The sequence below is a fragment of the Mytilus edulis genome, chromosome 11 (assembly GCF_963676685.1).
Source record: "Mytilus edulis chromosome 11, xbMytEdul2.2, whole genome shotgun sequence".
Lineage (NCBI taxonomy): Eukaryota > Metazoa > Mollusca > Bivalvia > Mytilida > Mytilidae > Mytilus > Mytilus edulis.
This window is the reverse complement of record NC_092354.1, coordinates 46,829,282-46,857,196: the sequence shown is the minus strand read 5'-3', so window position 1 is coordinate 46,857,196 and position 27,915 is coordinate 46,829,282. Positions and strand designations below refer to the sequence as shown.

General features: G+C 33.0%; 1 protein-coding gene across 1 annotated transcript; it reads right to left on the bottom strand.

The window, feature by feature from the left end:
• On the bottom strand, window positions 1–26,899 carry LOC139495692 (very low-density lipoprotein receptor-like). The gene is made up of 11 exons (XM_071284024.1): window positions 26,794–26,899; window positions 25,916–26,000; window positions 24,317–24,445; window positions 23,609–23,734; window positions 21,707–21,841; window positions 11,942–12,070; window positions 10,729–10,857; window positions 4,868–4,996; window positions 4,139–4,327; window positions 1,046–1,149; window positions 1–143 (listed from the first exon to the last, which is right to left on the bottom strand). Exons 2-10 carry the CDS (start codon window positions 25,980–25,982, stop codon window positions 1,055–1,057), a joined length of 1,128 nt encoding a protein of 375 aa, XP_071140125.1. The 5' UTR covers window positions 25,983–26,000; window positions 26,794–26,899; the 3' UTR covers window positions 1–143; window positions 1,046–1,054.
• Between the last annotated feature and the right edge of the window lie 1,016 nt (window positions 26,900–27,915).

The following is a 27,915-nucleotide window of genomic DNA, read 5'->3' as shown; positions in this document are numbered from 1 at the left end:
CACAGTTTGGTAATACCGCAACGAAACGATTTGAGCAATTTATCTATTTTCAAAATTTAGCACGATTGATCACATAATACATCAAACGGCGTTTACGACTTTTTCTGGCTGGTTGCACTTTTCATCACTACGCCATGGTACACCTGAAAAATGGAAGTTCTAATTTAATGATGGTTTATTGCATTACGTCCAGTGACAAATCATTCATGAATGTATTACTCCAGTGACCTAATCCAAAATATGAAGTTTTGACAAGTGTGAATTTGTATCGCTCTTCGACGTGTATCGGTATTTATTCATCCAATATTTGTTGATGATGTTTCTGTTGTGGTTACGGTTAGATACAATCACTTGGATATGTATTGTTAAGTCTTATCTTTTGCGGTTTTAAATCTGTAGCTAAGGTTCATTTCACATATTCGTATTTGTAAGATTGGTCGTGTTAATTTCCATTTTTCATGGTCAAAGCATTGTATTGGTCCTAACAATTAGACGTCGTCACAGCATTTCTGTGTTTTGAAATAGCCTATAATTATCGTATTTTCAATCAAGCTAACTGTTTAGAATAGTATTGTAAAACAAATTAGATAAATTTCAAGATTATAACTATAACACGTCACTGTTTGTGATGTCCTGTGCTTTTGTTAATGGAATGTGTTCGTGTGTTATTCTGTTGTTCACATGTAACAAGTACTATATTAATTATTTGTGCATTCATCAGTGCTTAGTGTTCTTCCGTTTGTCTGTGCTGTAATTCTGTCACTGTGTGTTGTCATTTGAGCGGTATATTTGGGTAGCACCAAGTCAAAAAACATGGCAGTTGTTTTTAAACAGTTTGTTTTTGTTTCACAAACAAAACAGCTAAATTCAAAAACGCTCAACTTTGTATGAGAATGAATATTATAAATCGCTGCGGAATCTAAGCTCGCACTTATGAGGCAACTGCCAGTTTAACATATTATTCGGTAAATCTAGTTAATCATTTAGCACATATTGTCAAAATTGATACGTATTCTATCTGATCATAATTATATATTAATATTACCTTCAAAGTTCATACTCCAGTAGTCGTCACCTTAACGGTCACTTCTTGTCCTACGCCCATGTTGTTATACGTAACAACGCTTATTGCATAACTAGTATATGGTTCTAAAAAATAAATATTTTAGGTTGATTGTTTGCAATTGAAACCCCAAAGCTACCTAATTTTGTCTTGCAATACGCCGAATAACTGACAAATTACTTTTCAAGAGAAAGCACCATGTGCAATCCTTCAAGACATATGTGTTATATCTATGTAAGACAGACTGGGATCTTAATTATAATCGATAGAACAAATCGAGTGTAGCCAAAAGTTAATGTATGTCTTATTCAATTTGATAAAACGTTTAAATGACAGAAAGAGTACAAACTATAGAATTAAAAAAATATGAGAGGATAGCTTTCAAGAAAATGAACAGAAACATTTTGGTCACACGACCCGCTCCCTTGCTACACACTAAGTATATTTACTTCACATTTATTTATAATTATCTGAGTTATTTCACCTTATATTGTTTAAAAGAATTTTTCAAACAAAACAAAAAACGGTATTTCTTATCTGTATTTATCTTTTTTTTTTAAATCGCATGCAACGTGCTCATCTTAAAATGTTTCACATATTGACTGCATAAATACCATAATTTATTTAAAATCGCATGACATAAACCACCGTGTAGAACGCCACATGCGGGGTGTCGGCTATGTTTGACATGGGGTGGCAATTTTGAAGCGACGAAAAAGTAACCAGGTAAGTTCAAGCATCAAAATTTCTTATTTTTAGAACTCTCAGTACCATATAATGTATTGCACGGAAGGAACCGCAACATAATCTATTTCCTGAAAGCAGAAGCAGTCGTTTTCAGTGCTCAGTTTTCTCAAACACCTCGCCCTAATTTTCCGTGTTGCAGATTTTGAGGCTTTATATGCCAATTTCGGTATAAAAAACTACTTTACACAGCTACCCTCCGTATCATTTATATAGAATTGTATTCCTTTCATTGACTTATACCAAATACCAGGTTCTTAGTTGAAATTAATTGGTTTTAAAACTGTTATTCATCAAAATATAAAGTGTCGCTCGGGGTGTCAGATTTTGCGTCGCAAGGGGTAGAGGCTTGTCATAAAAAAGAATACATTTTCTTATAAATCGATCTCTATCTGATACTTTTTAATTCAAACACACCTACACTGTTATGATGACAAATTACAAACTTAAGGTATGTAGTTCTAGCTGGGCGATTACGAACGAAATAACTGTCTTGAATCATATTTTCTTGTAAACCTGTTCCGTTGTATATTTGTGTACAAGTCGTTGTTTTCTCATTGACAATTGTAGTATCATCGTCTTCAGGATTACTTGAAGTTGTCTTGTCATTCGCTGAAAAAGATGCCGGTGAGTGTTTCATTGGAGAGAGTGTTCTAATTCTTTTAGGAGTGATGGTTTTTGGCGGGGTGCACGAGTGCTTTTAAGATGAACCTGGTGATGAACTATGATGCATTTCGGCTGGTGGGGGCTTCGGGCATATCTTATATTGAGGACTATTTTGTGATTTCCCACCATGTTTTGGTTTATTGAGCCATAGCCTTGCCTTTTTTTACCATGATAGTGACTGAAAAGGAAAAGAAATCGTTTACCAGCTTGGAAACTAAATATTTTGAGCCATTTTTTTTACTATGAATGAAATCAAAAGCACATGTTTGATAAGACCAAAAACAGGCAAAATGAAAAATCCTTGTTTTGTCATGGTAAAGTAGATGTGCTTGAAATAAAATTTATCATATGAAGGCAAATTTACATGCAAATATGTATTTTTTTATGACAAGCCTCTACCCCTTGCGACGCAAAATCTGACACCCCGAGCGACACTTTATATTTTGATGAATAACAGTTTTAAAACCAATTATTTCAACTAAGAAACTGGTATTTGGTATAAGTCAATGAAAGGAATACAATTCTTTATAAATGATACGGAGGGTAGCTGTGTAAAGTAGTTTTTTATACCGAAATTGGCATATAAATCTCAAAATCTGCAACACGGAAAATTAGGGCGAGGTGTTTGAGAAAACTGAGCACTGAAAACGACTGCTTCTGCTTTCAGGAAATAGATTATGTTGCGGTTCCTTCCGTGCAATACATTATATGGTACTGAGAGTTCTAAAAATAAGAAATTTTGATGCTTGAACTTACCTGGTTACTTTTTCGTCGCTTCAAAATTGCCACCCCATGTCAAACATAGCCGACACCCCGCATGTGGCGTTCTACACGGTGTAAACGGTCAACAAAAGATTGGTCAAATGAATTAATATATACTGTTAATATAAATATAGATTCTTACATTGATACCAGTGGATAATCGGATTTATCCAATCGAGATAGTTAAATTTTTGAGTAACTATGTAAGAATCTGTTTCTCTAATGATTAACAATACATTTCCTTATTTTGTTAACCGAAACTCACCTTCGAGTGCCTTTCACATTGCACGAAGTTGTCAATTTCATTAACACCTGTGTTAGCAATATTTTGATTCATCCAGTTAGCTTAAAAGGTCATGACCCTTAGGCCTAAAACTCATCCAATGATCTTTTGAGATCACCAGCAACCACACGTTGATTAAATTTTTTTATACAATGGGTTCGGAAAGGGATAAATTTCCATAGAATTAGAGAAATTTAAATACAGATTTTCTAACTGTCCAATATGTATGATAACATTCCTGTTGAAACCTTTGTTTCCTTTTTTAAAAGAAATTGGAAAATATATCAACATTTGAATGTGTTGTATCACTTTAAAATGATTTTAAGTTATTATGTAATTGTATTGATCAATTTTTATTTGTTAATAAGTATGTTCGCTTTAAAAAATTTAATGACTTTTTGTCAGTTAATAAAAACATTTATAATAAAGCCTTGTGCCGGTGCGGCGTAAAGCAATCCGCAATCAATCATTCAGTCTAAATTCCACCTATACCAACACAAACAGTTGGGTAACAATTATATAAGTTTTATCTTAATTGTGCTGTTTTACGTTTCTGGCCTTCAAAACAATTTTTTTCTGCAGGTTATATGTAAGTCGTCTGTGCAACAATTAATATTTACCTAGGTTATTGATTATGTGCATGATTCTACTTGGTCCAAGGTCTTGTGTGTGTCGTACACTTGACAGCTCCTTGCCATAGATTATTTTATATCCACGTGCAGATCCAGCAAAGTCTGGCCACATCCAAAATACTTTGATTTTTCCTTGATACGGTATTGCACGTAAATCTTTTACTACTGGTGGTTGCTCTGGAATGGATTAAAACCAAAGATGAACGCTATGCACAATATACCAAAGGGACATTCAAACTTTTAAGACAAACACAAACAGACAACGCCATGGCTAAAAAAAACAAGAATGTGTTCCTAGTACACGGATGCCCCATCCGCACTTTAATTTTCTATGTTAAGTGGACCGTGAAAATGGGATAAAATCTCTAATTTGGCATTAAAATTAGAAAGATCATATCATATTGAACATGTTTACTACGTTTCAAGTTGATTGGACTACAAAAAAAAAGCATGACAGATGAACGAATGGACGCACAGACCAGAAAACATAATTCTCATAAATGGAGCATAAAAGACCAACAAACCAATATTAGTACACTTAAATTACATAGTCATATGAAGACTTAGCAACACTACTACACCCGGCAATAATTGGAGGTTATCGCAGGTGTTTTTTTTTAAGTAGGAAGTATTTCAACACAGTAAAATCTGAAATGACGATCAACATGTTGCTGTGTTGTTGACGAATTTCAATAAACAATAATACTAATAACTTACTATTATGACAAATCTCCGGTGATTCGTCTGAGAAATCAATGCATTCGCTATCACCAGTACATTCCTTTCCATCAGGAATACACTGTATTCCATCGGCACATTTAGAATGCCCAGATGGACACTGTCTGTCTGGTAAAATAGACAAGAGAATGACATATAATACATCTAGATAAAAATTTCTCAGGCACATTTAGAGAACCCAGATATACACTATCTGTCTGGTAAAATAGAAAAGAGAATGACATATACATCTAAGTGAAAATATCACCGGAACATTTAGAGTAACCAGATATACACGGTATCCCTGTTAAAATTTAAAAAAAAGAGAATGACATATACATCTAAATTAAAATATCTACGGCACATTTAGAGTACCCAGATATACACGGTATGACTGGTAAAAGAGAATGACGTATACATCTAAATTAAAATATCTACGGCACATTTAGAGTACCCAGTTTTACAGTCTGTCACACTCTGGTAGAATACCAAAGAGAATGACATATGCATCTTAATAAACATTTCTCAGACACATTTAGAGTACCCAGATATACACGATCTGTCTTGTATGTCATTCTCTTTTATATTCTACATCTAAGTGAAAATATCTCAGTCAAATTTAGAGCTGTGTTCAGAATATACACGGTCAATTGGTAGAATGAAAAAGAGAATGACATATACATCTCAATAATAATATTTCTTTTCAAAAATTTTGTTAATCTCCTCTGCTTTATCGATTTACGAAGCAGCAGAAACTACGATATTATCATACATGATAAGAAAAATAATTTATTTCTTAAGGCTCGCGGGTACCAAAATTTCATCAAAAATTAAATATCTGTTTTTTCATTGCTAATTTTATTTATTACACTATTAGTTGTTACTTTATGATATGGTACAAAAAAATCCCCTAAAAGTCGATTCGGTTTGGCCCCCTGATGACTTTTAAAATGTATGTATCATTGAATCAGCTCCACATTATCTCCCTTTGGTGCAAAAATGCCATTTTTGGCTAAAAATTGAAATATTGTTTTTAACTCATCGGTGACCTATATTTTTTATTATTGTTTTCAAATGAGCTGTACATTAACTAAATAATTGTAAAATTTAAGCGATTTGTGTAATTTAGTTCTTTTTTTTATTTCGAAATTACATCTAATTCTATTAGTTCAACAAAAAAAAGGACAGTAACAAATTTGTTTGCTCCTTCGGACAGATTGTCAGCTTAAATGAACGGTGACCCCATTATTTTATTTCATTTTTATATTAAGTAATGATAAAGTTCATTTATAGAAAAATATATCGAAATCTTATATTAAAAAAAAATGATTTATACCCGCGAGTCCCCTTAAGTCTCCTCAACAATTTGTATTCATATAGGTGAACCGTACACGGGTTTTTGCATTGTGATCGTGTTATGTTGAACTTTGGCCTTTAAGTTGAAAAAAAACATAAGCGTGACCCTTTTGATTTGCGTGTTCCGTATCTTTATATTTAACCTGAAAATTCAACCTCGTAGGTGCTTCCCTATATGGGGATTGGTATATTTTTTATATCCAGGCTCAATTTAAATACACAATTGGATAATATTATTAGCATTGATATGCTAAGGTATAGAATAAATGTAACAAAAATTGAAAGCACAGTTTTGGTGAGTTGTATGTAAAGGCTTGCACATCTACTGCTTTTGGAAGGCAGTAATGTGCAAATTAATTCATTAGTAAATTTGTAATTTCACTAATTTCGAATAGGAAATTAGCTTAGAATTTCAATGAAATCGTCCCCAGAGGGTGCCTGGGGAATAGAAATATGGTCACTTGGTCTTCCTCCGACACCGGCAGTAAAACGCATCCAAACGTGGGACTTCTGTTTGGTTGTATCACATTTGCAGCTACGTCCCGTCTTAATGGGGACGTTAAAACCGATGCCTCGTGCAAAGAGAGTGCCACGCTCTTTGCAAGTTAAGAACCTTTTCAGCAACTCTTCGAGGGGTCAATAGGTGGTCTGTTGCCAGGCAAAATTTCTGTTCCTATCCAATATACTCTCATTTTCCAGTGGCAGTCCAAATTTCCCCGACCTTCATCCCGGATGGCCTCTTTTACAACCCACCATTTTTCAGGCAGTTAAGCTGCCTTATGCGAGCACCCTAGATTTCTGTTCTACTCAATAAATGCTGAAATACGTGCCATTGTTATTATCTAGCTAAATAGTATGTTATTTATAACTAATGGAACAGTTTTTTCATACTTTTAATTCTTGATTACAAAAAATATGACCAGAAAAACCTTAAATGATCGTCGATTTATCCAAAAGTTTTGAAGTTGCACGTAGGAAGTAGAGCACATTAGGAATCCTTATGTAGTTTATTATCCCCTGAGCTTTTGGCTAAGATGTCAAAGAACAAATGTATGAAATATTTAATCGCCGAAAATTTCTAAAGACAGGTAGTTTAGATTTCCCAAATGGCAAAAGTCGTAGGAATATTGTTTGTCATCAATACGTAGACAACTACGTCAGTAGTCTATTAAAATTCATACTGTTGGCGGCAATTTTAAATTAGAAGACGAAATTTGCGCCTCTTTTCAATATGTAGACAGGGGTTCAATCAAATTAGCGGTGATCAGAGGTCCGCGACCTTCCACTTTTGCAGTCGGACTTTCGACTTGATTACTAGCTACGCCCGACATGCCACTTGAAAGAAAATAATTAATAACTTTGCAAACCTTTTTACCAAAGTCTCCAAATAAACGATCTCAAAACTTGTTTTCATCATTATTATTCATGACAGCGATGTTCATTTTGTTCAACCGCTAGCTTTATACAGAAAATCGACGACAAATAATGTGTAAATTCGAGTAAAATCGTATCTGACTGAAAAAAAAAACATTGAAAACAAAATGTATGCCAATAAAATATCGGATCCGATTCCGGGAGCGGATAAGAGTAATTCCGGATTTGGCGATCAACTAAAACAATTCCATACGGATGACAAAATACATCTATGCATGGTAAATAAATATGAACACTAGAATTGAAAACCAATATGTTAAAGAAAGAAAAAGCAGAAAATATTTTGTACAGAAACTCAAAATTACATTTTGACAAATGTTAATGTTAAAATCCAATAGAATGTGACAGCTGGGAACAGTATATCTAACTATAAATATGTTCCTGATGACAGTATGAATTTTCTTTATCAGTGATCAATGTTGATAATGCATGTTGGATGCTTTTAAAGTCTATACATATTCCTGCAATTTCAATGGGTATTTTTTTCCTCAATTTTGAAGGGTCATTTAAAATAGCTGGAAGTTTCTTACTTTATTTTCACAAATAGTGCAACTAGATTATATGATACCTGAATGTAAGCAAATCATATGATATATATAGGTGGAGTCCTTTGGATCACTCTACCCCCTCCTGTTTAATAACTTTGAAACGGATGAGATCCCCAACCCTCAAACATATACATTAATGTATGAGACTATACAACTAATCAAATGAAATACTGGGGGAGTCTCTTGGGTCACCCCACCCCTTCTGTTTGTGAACTTTGAAAAGGTCTAGATCCCCACCCCTAAACCATATATATTCATGTATGAGACAATATAAATAATCAAATGAAATACTGGGGGAGTCTCTTAGGTCACCCCACCCCTCCTGTTTGTGAACTTTGAAAAGGTCAAGATCCCCACCCCTAAACCATATATATTCATGTATGGGACAATATAATAAATCAAATGTAAAATATGGGAAGTCCCCGCAGTCACCCCACCCCTCCTTTTTGAGAACGGTCGAGATCCCCACCCCTAAACCATACACATTCTTGTATGGGACAATACATAACAAATCAGGGGGATAGGACCTTTATAGGGACTCCAGGATCGGGTGTTTTTTAGCTTGGGATTTCGGGATCAGGGAATTCTTTTTTCGAATTTCGGGACCTCGGGATTTCGCGTTTTTAAGCCTGGGATTTCGGGATCTGGACCCCTCCTACCCCCTCTCATATGAAATATAGGTGGATACTCCGAGTTCGTGGGGCTACTCTACCCCTTCCTGTTTGAGAATTTGAAAACGGTCGAGACCCCCAACCATGAACCATATATATTCATGTATGGAACAGTATAACAAATCAAATGAATTATAAAGGGAGTCCCTAGGGTCACTGTACACCCTCCTGTTTGAGAACTTGGAATCAGTCTAGATCCTCACCCTTTAACCATATATATATACTCATGTATGGGACTATAACTAATCAAATGAAATACAGGGAGAGTCCTTAGGGTCAACCTAACCCCTCCTGTTTGACAAATTGGAAACAGATGAGATCCCCACCCTCAACCATATATATTCATGTATTTGACAATATAACAAATCAAATGAAATATAGGTGAAGTCACTGGGGTCACCCCATCTCCTCCTGTTTAAAAACTTGATAACGGTTGAGATCCCCACCCCTAAACCATATGTTTTTATTTATGGGACAAGGAAAAGACATCAAATGAAATATAGGGATAGTCCCTAGGGTCACCCCACTCCTCTTGTGTGTGTTTTGAGATCTTGTAAAGGATTGAGATACCAACCCATAAACCATATTCCTGTTTATCATTTCTAAAAGATTGAATGACATTTAAGGTCAATCTCTTAGGCGTCACATATGTATATCCCTTTGCTAGACTTAACCAATGTGTACTAGACTTTGACCAATGTCAGGCTACCATGGGAATGAATAATTATGGGAGCTTTATTTGGGAGACTACGTAACAGCATTATATTACAATTATTTCTTGTTTATTATAAAATTTTATTGATGGAAAAAAATGAGTAGGTTTAAAGAATTTACCTTAATTATATTAGGAATTATATCTGGTCCTATAAAAATTTTGATTTTGATATGGCTCATTTTTAAGAAAACATATCTTTCAAGCCCAAGAATGTTTGACCAACTGTTTTATAATTACTTGCCATTTTATTCCAAAACTTAGACATCATGGATTTAGGGTGAAGGTTGGGGTCATTTACATTTACTATGTGCAGGTCAGTTAGACCCCACATTTGATCTGATTTGGGTCTCATAATTTTTGTATTGTAGAAAACAATCTCAGTTTTCTTTCAAGGAAAGCAAGTCCATTCATACTTAAACAAGCTTGTACTATAGTTAACTTGAACTGCTAACAGTCAACTAATACCAGCGTTAACTATCAACTGCAATCATTGCGAACTTGTACCACTGCAGACTCATGACCATGAACAAAATATACTTGACGTTGCTTTTGAAAACATTGATAAAATATGAATTATTTGCCTTAATGGTTAATTCATTAAATGAACATAAATGTATAATATTGGTTTTTGGTTAACTACCTATAGCGCTTACAGTGCTTTGAATTCTTAAAATGTCCTGTACCAAGTCAGGAAAATGGCCATTGTTATATTATAGCTCGTGTCTATGAGTGTTACATTATAATGATGTGTTTTTGTTGTGTCGTAGTTCTCCTCTTAGATTTGATGAGTTTCCCTCAGTTTGAGTTTGTAACCCGGATTTGTTTGTTTTTTTTTCTCAATCGATTTATGAATTTCGAACAGCGGTATAATACTGTTAATTATTGAACTTAATTATTTTTTATTTAAACCTTATTTTGCTATACGGTATCATTTACAAGTTTTCCCTTTTTCTTTAAATGTAATAAGGGAAAATCATTACAGTGTTCAACACATTTAGATTGAAACACTTTCACGAATATGGTTAAACTAAATAGATGGCACGGATGAAGAGATGAGTTCTATTGTACAACATCAAACAAGGTGAGAATCATTTTTAAAAAGATATTCAGATCTTCGTTTAAATACTTATTTTATACCTTGAGTGCACAATTCTGGGTTCTCGTCTGATTTGTCACTACAATACCTCCAGTTGTCACAGACAAACTTTTCGTCTATACACTCCATTCCATCGGCACACTTCCATAAACCAGATTGGCATTGCCTGTCTGTTATGACATGTTTAAAAAAAATAATACATATAAAGATTAAAGCCAGGCTTCATAGTAAAACGTAAAATCACACAAAAATTGAACTCAGAGGAAAATCAAATCGGAAAATTCCTAATCACATGACAAAACACATCAAAATCAAATAGACAAGAACTGTCATATCCCTGACTTGGTACAGGCATTTTCGAATGTAGAAAATGGTGGATTGAACCTGGTTTTATAGCGCTAAACCTCTCACTTTGTTGACAGTCTCATCAAATTCCGTTATATTTACAATGATGTGTGAACTAATTGTGAAACTACTTGCTCTTGAGTGTATTTTTAAATGGTTGGACATTCTAGAAATTACGTACAATCTAAGTCTATTAAATGCAGTATTATGAAAACGGTTAACTTTTCTACCATTTACAATCGTCATTCAAAACTAACATACACGTTGTTCCTACTTTGAAAAGAAAATGATGGCCAACGTTGTTAAGTACTGCTGACGTGGTTTTGAACAAAACATGTGTGTGCACTTTTTTTGCCAACCTATTCCTTTATTCATATGATGCAAAATTAATACAGGAATGTCTAATGAAGATTTAGAAGAAGCTAGCAATACCTCACGTTTCAGCATATATAGTCTTAATCTCTCAGCTGATACAGTATTCTAGAGTTTGGGCTTCCTTGTAAGACGTTTGATGCTAACAAAGAAGTTATACAACCAAGTTCCAATGGGTGAAGTTGAAGTCGTCCATTCGAAAATTTTACGGGAACCATTATGAGTTGGTTTACCTGGATATCTGTTCTTCATATATCGGTAGAAATATTCAAATTTTAGCTTCATTCGCGTTCTGTTTTCCTTAAAGTTGACCGCTCTTATTAGAGTTTTCAATGGGTTTGTTCTTACTTGAGCACATCATGGCATGATATTTTAGCTTCAATTCCGTTCTCTTTTAATCTAGTAATCACGAGTAATCGTTTTATATAAATGAACCAAGGATTGATTTCGTGTCACAGCTGATTATGCAAAATGATTATGGCATATGAAATTGATTCACCCACTTTAAAGCCATTTTTTTTTATTCGTTTTACTTACCCTTTGTACAATTTTGCAATGCTTCATCACTTCCATCGGGACAGGTCTGAAATCCATTACACATGTTAGAATCATATACACAGTGAGCACCATCATCACACTTCCTTGCGTTATCACCGCAATCTGCAGCTGCAAATAAGAATACATGTATCAGACCATAACAGTAGATGTATCAGACCATAACAGTATTTGGACCGTATGCGTACTTTTGTCAACAATTTCCTGATATTGAGAAGTTTGTCAAGTTATTAAGTGCAAATCTAATTGATTCTTCAAATATTTTAACTATTATTATTTTTTTTATTTTTTTAACGTAATAATATCTTTATTGCATATTTGCTGTAACAATTTACTAAGTTTACAGCTTGTAACTTAGTATCCCTCATGTTTGTTTACCTAATAGTTTAGGGAAGCACTATTTGGTAAGATATAACTTATTCATAATATCAGTAGCTATAATATAATTGATTTCACAATTATATAAAATAAATATTGTGAATACACATACAGATCTTATTTAAAAAAGTCTTTCCTTTTTAGCTCACCTGGCCCGAAGGGCCAAGTGAGCTTTTCTCATCACTTGGCGTCCGTCGTCGTCCTGCCTCCGTCGTTAACTTTTACAAAAATCTTCTCCTCTGAAACTACTGGGCCAAATTTAACCAAACTTGGCCACAATAATCATTGTGGTATCTAGTTTAAAAAATGTGTCCGTTGACCCGGCCAACCAACCAAGATGGCCGCCATGGCTAAAAATAGAACATAGGGGTAAAATGCGGTTTTTGGCTTATATCTCTGAAACCAAAGCGTTTAGAGCAAATTTGACAGGTGTGAAATTGTTCATCAGGTCAAGATATATCTTCCCTTAAATTTTCAGATGAATCGGACAACCCGTGGTTAGGTTGCTGCCCCAATTTGGTAATTTTAAGGAAATTTTGCCGTTTTTGGTTATTATCTTGAATATTATCATAGATAGAGGTAAACTGTAAACAGCAAGAATGTTGAGCAAAGTAAGATCTACAAATAAGTCAACATGACCAAAATGGTCAGTTGACCCCTTAAGTAGTTATTGCCCTTTATAGTCAATATTTGTCAATTTTTCGTAACTTTTTGTTATCTTGTACAAAAATCTTCTCCTCTGAAACTACTGAGACAAATTTAACCAAACTAATCCACAATCATCATTAGGGTATGTAGTTTAAAAAATGTGTCCGAGGACCCTGCCTGCGAACCAAGGTGGCCGACATGGCTTAATATATTACATAGGGTAAAATGCAGTTTTTGGCTAAAATCTCAGAAACCAAAGCATTTAAAAGCAAATCTGACGAGATTAATTTGTTCATTAGGTTAAAGTCTATCTGCCCTGAAAATTTCAGACTAATCAGGCATCCCCTTGTTGGGTTGCTGCCCCAGAATTGGTAATTTTCAGAAAATTTTGCAGCTTTTGGTTATTATCTTGAATATTATTATAGATACAGATAAACTGTAAACAGCAATAATGTACAACAAAGTAAGACCTACAAATAAGTCAACATGATCAAAATGGTCAGTTGACCCTTTAAGGAGTTATTGCCCTTTATAGTCAATTTTAAACAATTTTCATAAATTTTGTAAATTTTGTAAATTTTTATTCGTTTATGATATGCTCATAGACCAAGGTGAGCGACACAGGCTCTTTAGAGCTTCTAGTTTTTATACATTAACTTTTCCGGAATCTTTTCCGTTATCGATTTTATCAAATGATCCGTGTTCCATTTAAAGAAATTGGGCATAGTATTCGTTCGGCAAGCATGTGCGTTATCGCTTTATCGATTGTGTCTAAATATTATATAAACAGGATTTAACTTATTTTATAAAATTTGGTAAGTATACAATTTTTGTTTAAGTTTCTTTTACTCTATTGTATGTCGTCGTGTATATGTATAACACAAGTTAAATCATTCATTTTAGCGTGCACAATTCACAATTTGTCTACACTGTGAATTATTAAATAATCGTGATTACACGTGTTTATCTTTTTTTTCTTATAATGTTTATAAATAAAACAACAATATGTACCATGTCGATACTTATGCATGGTTGAACATTATTACAAACATATCTGTAACACATGCCGACATGCATGATTGAACCTGTGAATAAACATGACCATATATGGCTTGTAAACAATTACCACACCAAGGGTGACTGGCTATAGAAATATGGTCACTTGGTCTTCTCCCGACCGGCAGTAAAACGCTTGCCAAAGTGGGGCGTCCGTTTGGCTGTGCGGGATGTATCAAGTTCGCAGTCAAGTCCGGTCAGAAGGGGGACGTTAAATCCGAAGCCTCGTGTAAAGAGAGTGCCACGCTCTTTGCACGTTAAGAACCCTTGCAACAACTCTGTGAGGGGTCCGTAGGTGGCCTGTTGCAAGGCACAATTTCTGTCCCTATCCAATATACCCTTATTTTTCATAGGCAGTCCAAATTTCCCCGACCATCATCCCAGATGGCCTCTATTGTATCAACCTACCTATTGTATTTATTGTGAACTTGTTCTCGTCCTGAATATGCATGAAATATTTGCCACTGGACGTTAAGCAACCAACAATCAATCAATCAATGTAAACAATTAACAATTGTGCTTACGTTTTGTACTTTTAATAAAATAATGTTTCAAACATTTAAAATTGATTTAATTCTGATTTTTTTTGTAATCTTCAATGAATTTATTTGTTTTTAGAATTGTCTTACTGTTATTTTTGTTATTAAAATTGTTCATTTCTATAATATCTGAAATTTTTTTTTGGAAAATTTTCAAAATGTATATTTTTTTGTTTTCTTTTCTGAGACATAATATGCTTTATATAACGAAAAGGATATTATTGTTAGTATGTAGTTAATATCAAAGTATGCTGAGTCTTCACTTTTGTACCCTATTAGTAGATTTTCAAGACTTATAATGTTTTTGTCTATACCCTGGGGAGTTTATTTATTTCATTGCTATTTTTAGGAAGTCTGTATTAAATAAGCAGTTCACAAAAAAGTGTTCATAGTTATCTTTTTCTTTACAATGCTTACATAAATTGTCTTCAGTAATTTTCCACTTTTTTAATAGTTCATTAAATGGCAGAATATAGTGAATAAGTTTCCATCTAAATATTTTCAATTTGTTAACAGTGAGATATTGAACTAGAGGCTCTAAAGAGCCTGTGTCGCTCACCTTGGTCTATGTGAATATTAAAGGAATCAGATGGATTCATGACAAAATTGTGTTTTGGTGATGGTGATGTGTTTGTACATCTTACTTTACTGAACATTCTTGCTGCTTAAAATTATCTCTATCTATAATGAACTTGGCCCATTAGTTTCAGTGGAAAATGTTAGTAAAAATTTACAAATTTTATGAACATTGTTAATAATTGACTATAAAGAACAATAACTCCTAAGAGGGTCAATTGACCATTTCGGTCATGTTGACTTATTTGTAAATCTTACTTTGCTGAACATTATTGTTGTTTACAGTTTATCTCTATCAATAATAATATTCAAGATAATGACCAAAAACAGCAAAATTTTCTTAAAACAAACAATTAAGGGTCAGCAACCCAACAACGGGTTGTCCTATTCATCTAAAAATTTCAGAGCAGATAAATGTTGACCTGATAAACAATTTTACCCCATGTCAGATTTGCTCTAAATGCTTTGGGTTTTGAGTTATAAGCCAAAAACTGCATTTTACCCCATGTTCTATTTTTAGCCATGGCGGCCATCTTGGTTGGATGGCCGGGTCACCGGACACATTTTTCAAACTACTAACCCAAAAGATCATTGTGGCCAAGTTTGGATTAATTTGGCCAAGTAGTTTCAGAGGAGAAGATTTTTGTAAAAGATTACTAAGATTTACGAAAAATGGTTAAAAATTGACTATAAAGGGCAATAACTCCTAAAGGGGTCAACTGACCATTTCAGTCATGATGACTTATTTGTAAATCTTACTTTGCTGAACATTATTGCTGTTTATAGTTTATCTCTATCTATAATAATATTCAAGATAATAACCAAAAACAGCAAAATTTCCTTAAAATTACTAATTCAGGGGCAGCAACCCAACAACGGGTTATCCGATTCATCTGAAAATTTCAGGGCAGATAGATCTTCACCTGTTTAACAATTCCAACCTTGTCAGATTTGCTCTAAATGCTTTGGTTTTTGAGTTATAAGCCAAAAACTGCATTTTACCCCTATGTTCTATTTTTAGCCATGGCGGCCATCTTGGATGGTTGGCCGGGTCACCGGACACATTTTTTAAACTAGATACCCCAATGATGATTGTGGCCAAGTTTGGTTTAATTTGGCCCAGTAGTTTCAGAGGAGAAGATTTTTGTAAAAGTTAACGACGACGACGGACGACGGACGCCAAGTGATGAGAAAAGCTCACTTGGCCTTTTAGGCCAGGTGAGCTAAAAATAAAAACAACATTATTTTTGAACTTGTAACTTAAATTTTTGTCAAATAATTTTTCCCACAAAAGAAAACCATTCGGTTTTTCATGATTTTCTTTTAGTTTGAACATTTTATGGAGTTCTCTAGTGCTCGTTAATGGAGTTATTGTTGTGTACCTAATTTTTAAGTCGTTGACAACTTTAACTTTAGTTTTGATGCATTCTTCAGTACAAAGAATTAATTTCCAATTCATTGGTATAGCTTTTTTTAACATATATATATTTGGTTTATCCAATTTTGTTTATATTTAAGCTTAGATAAGATGGTAGTTTCAGAGATTTTACCCTGTTCACCAATGATATCATTTATATTAATTATATCGCTTTTTATCCAATCGTCAAAGTTTAGACATTTTCTGTTAAACCTTATATTATCATTTCCCAAAAAAACTTGTTTTCTAATTTCAAAAACTCTTTTGGGATCTTTTGTGTTCCCTCCTTTTTCACTAATCCAATCTTTAATTAGTTGCTTGTAAAAGTCTGGCATATTTTGTAACTTATTTTTATCAATGTCTTTAATACTCTTTAAATTCATTTTGAATATAAGAAGATTTTTCCATAATTTGTTAAAATAAAATTTTGGAATGATTGTCCAATTATCATTTTTATCTTCGCATAATTTTAGAATCCAATTGATATGCAGTGATTTTATGTAAACATCAATGTCTGTCATTTTAAGTCCACCTACCAAAAAATCTTTTGAAAGTGTGGATCTTTTTATTTTGTCTTTTTTGCCTTTCCATATAAAATTATATATCAAAGTTTAAAAATTTTGCAACATTTCTTTAGGAATTATAGTGTTTGATGCAATATATGTTAGGTTTGGCAAAACAAGTGATTTGATGATGACTATCTTTCCTATAATAGTAAGATTTCTTTTACTCCAATCAGCTATTATTTTTTTACATTTTAAATACAATTGAGAATGGAAATGGGGAATGTGTCAAGGATACAATAACCCGACCATAGAAAAAACAACAGCAGAAGGTCACCAACAGGTCTTCAATGTAGCGAGAATTTTCCGCACCCGGAAGCGTCGTTCAGCTGGCCCCTAAACAAATATATACTTGTTCAGTGATAATGAACGCCATACTAATTTCCAAATTGTACGCCATACTAATTTCAAAAGCTGTTTTTCAAAGTTTAATTTTTTACATTCTTGTTTATTATGCCCAAAATAAATTACAAGACTTTTAATAGGTGTAGTACACCAATTTATATCTTCACATTTATCACGACAGTGTTTCAATTGGCCTAGCCATATCCCTTCAGTTTTTGTTTTATTCAATTTTGAACCTGAGAAAGTACCAAATATTTCTATTAAATTAATTAGTAACATCTTTTTTTTTTATTGAAGAAATAAATTAGTTTCATCTGCTAGTTGACAAATTTTCAGAGTATTACTTTTACCGTCTAGTTTTATTTCTTGTCCTTTTAAATTTTTATTTTCCCTTATCTTAATTACCTTTACTTCTACTACAAATAGAAACGATGATAACGGACATCCTTGTCGGATTCCACGAGAAGCACTGAATCGTGTAGAAACCCACCCGTTATTAATTATGCATCCTTTGATATCCGAGTACATTATTTGAACCCACCTAATAAAATTATTTTTAAAGCCAAATGTCTTTAAAGTCTCAAACATGAAGTCCCATTCTAACGAGTCAAATGCTTTTGTAAAGTCAAGGAATAAGATTGCCCCATCTATTTTAAAAGTTTCAGAGTAATCTTTAACATCTTGTATTTGTCGAATATAAAAACCAATATACCTATTTTTTACATATCCTTTTTGGTCAGTGTGTATAATTTAGGGTAGCAGGGGTTTTAATCTTTGTGCTAATGCATAAGCAAGTATTTTTGCATCATAATTTAAAAGAGTTAGAGGTCTATAATTATCTAGTGAAAAAGGGTCATTTTTTTTTTTATAAATTAAGGATATTAAAACCTACCTTCTGAGTGTTTGATAGCTTTCCTTTTTCATAACAATAATTAAAAGTAGCGACTATAAAAGTTTTTAATTCTTCCCAAAATTTAATCCATCAAGCCCAGGAGCTTTATTAAGTTTCATTTTAAAAATTGCATCAGTACATTCATCAACAGTTATTTCCCCTTCACAATTAATACTTTCAGAGTCATTAAATTTTTTATATTCTTTTAGAGATTCTAAATACTTTTTTGTTTCTTTTATCTCAGGATTTTTTGTAGAGTACAAATTTGTATAATAATTTGTTTCTAATTCTAATATTTTGTCTTGATATCTTGGAACTTGACCCTTATCATCATATAATTGGGTTATTGTTTTTCTATTCTGTCTAATTTTTGCCATCCATATAAAATATGCTGAATTTTTTCTCCCTCTTCAACCCATTTTACTCTTGCCCTTATTCGAGTACCTTTTATTTTCTCATTATAGAGTTTTCCTATTTCATTTTCTACATTTTCTACTTTCTGTACTGAATTGCTTTTGTTTTTATCATTGCATGATGACTTGTCTATAATTTTAATTCCGTTAACATTTTTTCCAACTTGCTGATTTGTTTTTTTTTATTCTTAGCTTTTATTTTACGATAGTTGATTGTCTTGTCTCTAACTTCAATTTTGAAATTGTCCCACAGAATGTCAAGTTCAGTTTTAGTTTTTGCCTTGTTTTTATAATTTTGTATTATCTTATAAATTATTTCAATGTAGTCTTCATTTTGAAGTACACTATTGTTAAGTTTCTAGTATCCCCTTCCGTTTTGTCCTTTACTTAAATTTATTTTTAAGGAAACGCAGTTGTGATTTGTGTATTGTAGTACTATTGGTCTTATATCACATGAAACACAGTTTTTGAATACCTCAGGAGCAATTAAAAAATAATCTATTATTGTCGACTCCGATCTATCTTTTCTACTCCATGTATATTGAATTTTGTTTGGATTTCTGTTTCTCCACACATCACTTAGGTTAAGGGACTTTATAAGTTTATTAAAGTTGTGAGCAGTTTTTTTTATTTTTTTGGTGCTTAGATTTGCTTTTTGAATCAATAAGGGATAAAATTTCGTTATAATCACCTCATAGAATTAGTTGACCCAAACTTTTTTCTTCTATTACAGCATGTACAGTTTTAAAAAAAAATATTTCGGTTTTTTGGATTATTTGGCGCATAAATGTTAGCTATTGTTATAATAGTGTCATCTATTTCAATATTAACAAGCAATAGCCTTCCTTCATTATCTTTATAGTCCTCTATAATTTTAAAGTTTAGTTTTTTTCCAGCCATATGGCAATTTCCCTTGACGTCACATTTTTGGGTTTTTTACCATTAAAACAATCTTTTTCTTTAATCAGATTTTTGTAAGCCTTTACAATTTACTGTACAGATATGAAGATGTTTGTTTAATACCATAGTTGGTGAGTATTTTTAATATTTATTTGTAACATCCATTATGCTTCAGTAAACTTAGGTAAATCCCCTTTGGAGCGTTGATAATTAGGTTACATTTTGGTTGACCTTCACAAATAGGTTTAATACAATATTACAGTGTTCACTAGTATTGACTGCTGATTACACTTAGACAGATTACATTTTTTTTTCGTGGTTCTTGATCGTTTTGTACTATTATTTGTTGCACCATCATGAAGTTTTTCTGTAGGAGTAACTGGTGACTTTTCAAGTCTACTCCTAGTTATTGGTTTCACTGGGGTACCATGAATTTGACGTTGAGACGAAGATTGAGTTATTATTTTTTTTAGATAGTCACGCTAATTTAATATGTTATAATTGATTTATGCTTACTGAAGTTGAAGTTATCGTAAGTTAACATAATGTTGGAAGACAAATTTTTTTTTATAATATTTATTAACTTCACAATTGAGGAAATGCAAAGGAACATGCATGATAAAAACATGTAAATGTCAAAAATATGACGTTCTTTGGGTCATCTTAGACGAGAGTACCGAAATAGCATTCAGACATATAACTAATACATAAATAAGGCCGTTAGTGTTCTCGTTTGAATTGTTTTACATTGTCATATTGGGGCCTTTTATACTGACTATGCGGTATGGGCTTTGCTCATCGTTGAAGACCTATAATTGTGAATTGCTGTGTCAATTTGGTCTCTTGTGGAGAGTTGTCTCATTGGCAATCATACCACATCTTCTTTTTTTTTTAGAAATACTTAGTTTCCACTTTTTTCATCTAATTGTAAAATAACAATTTGTAAATTAGATGAAAAATATTTTGATAAATGTGTGTTTAAATCAATCCATATGATCCCCCAAAAAATGAGAAAGGAAATAAGGATTGTGTCAAACAGACAACGACCCGACCAAAAAGCAAATAACATAACATGCATTGTAATACTTGTATTGGACAGAGACGTACCTTAATTTTTTTTATCAGATTTATCTTTTTTTGTTCGCGAACATTTCTTTTCGTTACCATTGCTTTCGAAAAAAAAAACTTTGGCTATACTACTGGAGTCGATTCCATCAAACAAAACTTAAGATTGATCGTAAGTCATGAACAATTCAGTAAGTTTTTTGTGAAATCGACTCCTGAACTACAGCGTACTTGGGAACGACGGGACTGATTTCACGACGTTGTTGCGATTAAAACTTATTTCAACTTAGTTTAGCTCCTTATTGACAAAAAAATATTGTTTTTATTGAGAAAAAAACCACATGGACCCCAAGTTTTTTTATTTTGTAATCAATCAAGCAATGTTTAAAGAACTCCGCCAAAATTTTAAGAAAACATCAACGACCGAAATATTTCTGCATGTTTTGTCAATTCCTTTATTTCACTAATAGTAAATTCCGAAATTAACGATTTTGCTTAACCTAAAACTTGTTACAGAATTGAGAATCCGTGGCTCAAGGGAACAATTCCCCAGTTAACGAGGTAAAGGTATGACTGTTCGTTCAAAAAAACTGTTACATTCATTAAAAGTCCTTATTCGTGAAATTTCAGGGTTTTTGCTTCAATTATGCAAACTTCGAACCAAATTATCTCATAAATTTAGTCATGAAGATATATGTTCCTTTTCTTTTTTTTTTAAAGTACAACCTTGTAATAAAAATATCAAGAACAAATCACCGAGGGATATCTACTGTATCATATGCGATTAACGTTGTATTTGATTTGGTCTGGTTTTTATTCAAGCGTGTACACTTTGATAAGGTTATGAACACGTCATTACACTACTTACTTTTATACATTAAACATTTTTAAAACTAACTTCAGTTTGAATGTTTTCAGAGGAGACGTCTAATAGCAAGGAGTAAACTGCACTAACCTTTACAAAACTCTTCGTCCATATCAGAGCCATCATTGCAATGCTGACGCACAGTATCTAGCCGACACATAGCATCTACCATAATGCATTGCTGTCCATCACGACATTTCATGTATCCATCCAAACATTTATAGTCTGAAATGAAGAACAATACATCTGTCATAAAAGGGTAACATAATAAAAAAAAATGACAACGGAAAGTGAAAATAGAAGGGGTACATTACACCTAAGAAAGATAACTCTTAGGAAGAAAGATGAGAAGTTAGCAAAATACATTAACATTACGTTCCGATATATAGATGATGTTATCTCACTAAATAATACAAAGTTTGGTGACTTTGTTGAACGAATCAGTCCCATCGAACTAGAGATAAAGAATACTACAGATACAATTAAGTCTGTCTCATATCTTGACTTACATATATAAATTGACAATGAGGGTCGTTTGAAAACAAACTTTACGACAAAACAGATGATTTTAGCTTCCCAATTGTGAACTTTCCATTTCTATGAAGCAACATCCCAGCAGCGCCTGCATACGGAATATATATCTCCCAATTGTCACGATATTCCCGGGCTTGTGTTTCCTATCATGATTTCCTTAAAAGAGGATTGCTGCTCACAAGGAAGCTATTACACTAAGAGTTCCAAATGGTGAAGTTGAAATCATCCCTTCACAAATTTTACGGACGCCATCACGAGATGGTTGACTAGTTAAAATGTTTCAACCAGCTGCAAATTGTTTGCATCTGTCCGGAATCTGATGTTCAGTAGTTGTTCTTTGTAGATGTTGTTTATAAGTGTTTCTCGTTTTTGTCGAGCCTGCAACTTTCGTTGCAGAAAGCTCGACATAGGGATAGTGATCCGGCGGCGGCGTTAGCTCACTTCTTAAAAGCTTTATATTTTAGAAGGTGGGATACCTGGATGCTTCATACTTTGTATATAGATGCTTCATGTTACGAAGTTTCCGCCAGTCACATTTCCAATGTCCTTGACCTCATTTTCATGGTTCAGTGACCACTTTAAAAAAAAGTTAAGATTTTTTGTAATGTTAAATTCTCTCTTATTATAAGTAATAGGATAACTATATTTGGTATGTGTGTACCTTGCAAGGTCCTCATGCCTGTCAGGCAGTTTTCACTTGACCTCGACCTCATTTCATGGATCAGTGAACAAGGTTAAGTTTTGGTGGTCAAGTCCATATCTCAGATACTATAAGCAATAGGTCTAGTATATTCAGTGTATGAAAGGACTGTAAGTTGTACATGACATCTGACCTTGACCTCATTTTCATGGTTCAGTGGTTATAGTTAAGTTTTTGTGTTCTGGTCAGTTTTTCTCAAACTATAAGCAATAGGTCAACTATATTTGTTGTATGGAAGAATTGTTAGCTGTACATGTCTGCCTGGCATTGTTCATCTGACCTTGACCTCATTTTTATGGTTCATTGGTCAATGTTTAGTTATCTTGGTTAATGTTAAATTTATGTGAAAGTTGTAATAAAGCATTATATTTAGAACTATCAACATAATATCAATGATTAGTAAAGAAGGCGAGACATTTCAGTGTGTGCACTTTTGTTATAAATATTAGACCCTCGGTTTTCCCGTTTGAATCGTTTTACACTAGTCATTTTGGGGGCTCTTTATAGCTTGCTGTTTGGTGTTAGCCAGGGCTCCGTGTTGCGACCATACCTTGACCTATAATGTTTAATTTTATAAATTGTGACTTGGATGGAGAGTTGTCTCATAGACACTCATACCACAACTTATTATACCTCTACTCTCAAAAACAATTCATTCTTTTTGCATACGTACTCCTTTTAAATAAAAACACGAAGTTTGATGGCCATAGAGAATAAGCAGATCCTACTTTCTATTCATATATATTTCTTCAATATACCTTGACAAAAAGCCTCATCTTCATCGCTGCCATCCGTACAGTCTACATCCCCGTCACAAAACTGGTACCTGTGCAGACATTGGTATCCGTTAGCACATTTAGTTCTATAATTTGAGCATGTGTATTCTGAAACATATTACAACACATTGCATTTCCCAATAGACTTATTTTTTTTTATTGATTACAAAAGAGTAAACTATAGACAGAACAAAAAAATAATAAGGGAGAGGGATTTGAGGACTGACCCTTATAGCTCATCCATCTTTGTATTGTAGATAAAAAAAATTAAAAAAATACGGTTTCCACTTATATTAGTCTTTGATTACTCCGACGTTCAACGGCTGTTTTGCCAGACAAGCTTGGGCCGTTGGACGTCAGAGCTTGTCCCATCAAAAAGTGGATATTTGTCCGTCAAAAATAGATGCGCTGCTTCGTCGCTTCTAGTGCCAACGGCCTTGGAATTATATAAATCGGGTATCAATTTGTTCATTTTTCATTTATCTCTTCATTTATGTAAGCTTCACATACCTGTCACCCTTTAATTTCTCATAATTAGACAGTTTTCACAAAATTTTGGCAATAACATCATTTGTCATAAAGGATGCATTTTGAGAATATAAACTTGTTCAAAATGGGTCAAATAATGGAAATTATCATTCTCCTTCATATTATTCTAAGAACTAGTAACAATTTTTATAGACCGCATACCTGTACAATTGGCCTCATCGGAAAGGTCAGCACAGTCCGTTTTTCCGTCACACCACTCTCTAATCCAGACACAATCGTCATAATCAGTACTACAATGTTTGATCGTATTGTATCTACAAGTATCATCGTCTGCAACAATATAAAAACAACATCACTTTAACTATCACATGAATTATCATTGATATGGTTGTATTTGTAAATTACCTGTTTACAAAATTTTGAATTTTTGAAATACAAAGGCTTTTCTACCTCATGTATAAATTACCTTAAAGTTAGCTGTATTTGGCATAACTATTAGGAATTTTGGTACTCAATGCTCTTAAATTTCGTACTTTATTTGACCTTTTTAACTTTTTTGGATTCGAGCGTCACTGATGAGTCTTTTGTAGACGAAACGCGAGTCTGGCGTATATACAAAATTTAGTCCTGGTATCGTGTCTTCGCCATCTTGGATTGTAAAAAAACGAGAGCCTAAGGTCCAGATTTTCTATCAAGTTAGCAAAATGTGATGCAGGAATGCAGATATTTAACATGTCAGCTGTGAAGGATAGAAATCGACCGTTTACAAGTGCACTTATACATGTACGTGTATAAGTGTTTGATTGGTTTTATAACATTCAAATACGAAATTAAAGAAGGATTTTGGTCTGTTCTGTAGGGTTCTTATATACACTCAATTTTAAATTAGTAACATGCTTTGCATAGATATTTTTGTCAACCCGAAAAAAGTTAACAGATGTTTTGATATTTATTTGCGTAAGGTCGATTGTTATCAGATCCAGCTTGTGTATCACCATTGTTGTTATTTTTTTACTACGTAGGGTATAATGTGGTTGACCCGTTCATCAGTCATTCCTGTTTTTTGTCATCCCACCATCTGACACCACAAAACAGAAATATCATGAAACTTTATAGAAAATACTGACATACTTTGTAGATGTTCATATCGACAGCAAATTAGGATTCAATATTTTTTAAATTAGTTGTGCCACTTTGAACTTAAAATTTTGACCTAAATATACTACTGCAGCAGTTGGTCATCGCAACTACTCAGAAACCACACAGTAGAATTTCGTATAATTTTATAGACAAAAAGGACATCATAATAGGTAGAAGTGCATAATTTTGTAGAACCTATAAGAGATAATGTATGTCCAGTGACACTGTTGGACCTTAAGGTATATGAGTTTGCCCTTAAAGATTCGTTGGTTTTACAGATGTGTTATTTTCTTGTCCTTGGTTAATTATTTATTTACTGCATTTCATACATATCACCATTTATAGAAATTGGTTCTAGCTTTCACTGTGATGGTCCTCACATAACGGGTGATTTCTGATAATTACAAATTCTTTTAAAAACATAAATCTTACAATTTTATTCGGATACAATACAATGCTACAATTTATATATCATTTTAAAATTAATTCACCTGATAAGCTTTAATGTCTATAAATAAATGTATTTCCTTAATGTAATATGTAAGTGGTTAAAACCATGGCTGGTGAATACGCGGATTTATTATGTCGCAGGTTCAACTTTCCGAAAGTACAGCAGTAGCAATAGTACTCTTTTAATGTGATATTAAAATCATGGCTTACATGTTCTAGCAATTGCCAATACCATTGTAGTCAGTATTAATATATGTAAGGTTCTTGATCCCATCATAGTGGTGAACTAGCTCACCTATAAAGTAACATAAATATTAATATTAATGATGACTCGTGTTCCTTGAAATTTATGTAAGAAATAAAATGTTAACAAATAAAAAAAAATCTTAAAAGCACACAACTGTGAAATGGACTCAATTGGAACAATACACTAGACAGACATTTCATGTTAGAAATGCATTATACGTAAGTGTGCAAGATAAAAAGCGAAAAAGTTAATAGTTATGATAGTAAACATAGTAACCTGATTACTGCAACAGATACACCTGGTTCAACTGACACACATCAATAAAAACAAAAATGAACAAAAAATACAGAAAAGAACAAAAAATACAGAAAAGAAACAGGAATATACCCAAATATTTTACAATCCAGACCAAAACTTACCACCAACAGCCTTGACAGATAGAAATACTAACATGAACAACTCGAACGAACGATCTGCACATGGCCATCATTATTTGAACAGCTACAGGCACAGTCTGTGCTATGGTTATTACAACAAATAACACTTTTGTCAGCCTTTACCATACATAGTATATCTTCAACTTTATTGATTATTTCACGACAGATATAACGGGAAAGAAAAACCTTTTTAACTGTAATCTGTAACGTATTTACAAACAACTAGAGGCTTGACAGTACTGTAATTATTCATAAGTCTGTTCCGAATGGCAGTAAAACCCTGAAAGTGATGAGTCCAACTTAATATTATTAGTTACATTTTTTAGTTGGGCCATTATTTTTATTGCTTTTAGCAATATATTGGCAATATTTGTTTTAAAGTATTGAGGTATCTAAACACTTACCTTGATCCAAAAACAGTGATAGGAAGACACGTTCACTTTATTTAGACCGCTGTTTTGTATGTCCTCACCAAAGACGTATATTTACACGAAGTGAACTAATAATAAGTATTATTGAATATACACGAAACAGGAAGTACGATTATCTTAATTACTTTTAAATTACATTTTAGAAATTATCATCAGTAATTTGACATTTTGTTTTAAAAGGGCAATTATTATTCATTTGAAATAGCAATATTTCAGGGCCGACAACATATTATTTACGCTTTTAAAGTTCATTGTGAATAAGGTTTAGATCAGGACGCATATAGCGGATTTAATAATTTTTCACAATTAAGGAATTTCAAAACGGGAATAATAAGTACTTAATGAAATTTTAATTTACGTGCGTCCAGGATTTCCTCATCATCGTTCAAACCTCAATCCTATTTCAATTTGAACTTCATGTTACCTTTTAATGGTTTTCATTTGAATGTTATTGAGGGGTCTATTGTAAAAAAAAAACTGATATATTTGATGACTTCTTAATAGTTAATGAACACGAACAACAGTGAAACATTATAACATTCGTTAGAAAAGCACAATTAACATTAATTGTTCAATAACATTTTACACAAATTATGACAAGAGTTATTTATTTTATTTTCTATGCAAATGAAATGGTGAAGAATATCCTTTTTAATTAATCACACATAGAATACTCAGACCTCATTTCAGGTTTTGTTTAAATTCTTTCGCTATTCATCAAAAACAAAATCCGGGTAACAAACTGAAACCGAGGATATCACATCAACTATTAGAGGAAAACTACGGAATAATAGAAACACTGCATCAAAAACAACCCCAACATACATAGAAACGGACTATTTGATAACATCTCCCATATTCCTGACTTGGTAGAGGACATTTTAAGAAAGAAATAAATGGTGGATTGAATCCGGTTATATGACACTGTTATGAATACCGCCCAAACATTACATGAAAGGATAAAAGAAGGGGGGAAACAACAACAAAAACCAACAAGAACACAAAAGACAGAGAAATAAGTCAGTAAATAATATAATAGCAAATGATACCATTACAGTAATTTTATGCTTACAGACTTATTACTGGGTGCGTACT

Coding starts and splice junctions, on each gene's coding strand:
- LOC139495692 (XM_071284024.1), bottom strand. CDS start 25,982: ATGATGGGATCAAGAACCTTACATATATTAATACTGACTACAATGGTA. Junction 4,997..10,728: donor CCCAGAATTGTGCACTCAAG/GTATAAAATAAG, acceptor CTATTTTACCAG/ACAGACAGTGTCCATCTGGG. Junction 4,328..4,867: donor ACCGGAGATTTGTCATAATA/GTAAGTTATTAG, acceptor AATCCATTCCAG/AGCAACCACCAGTAGTAAAA.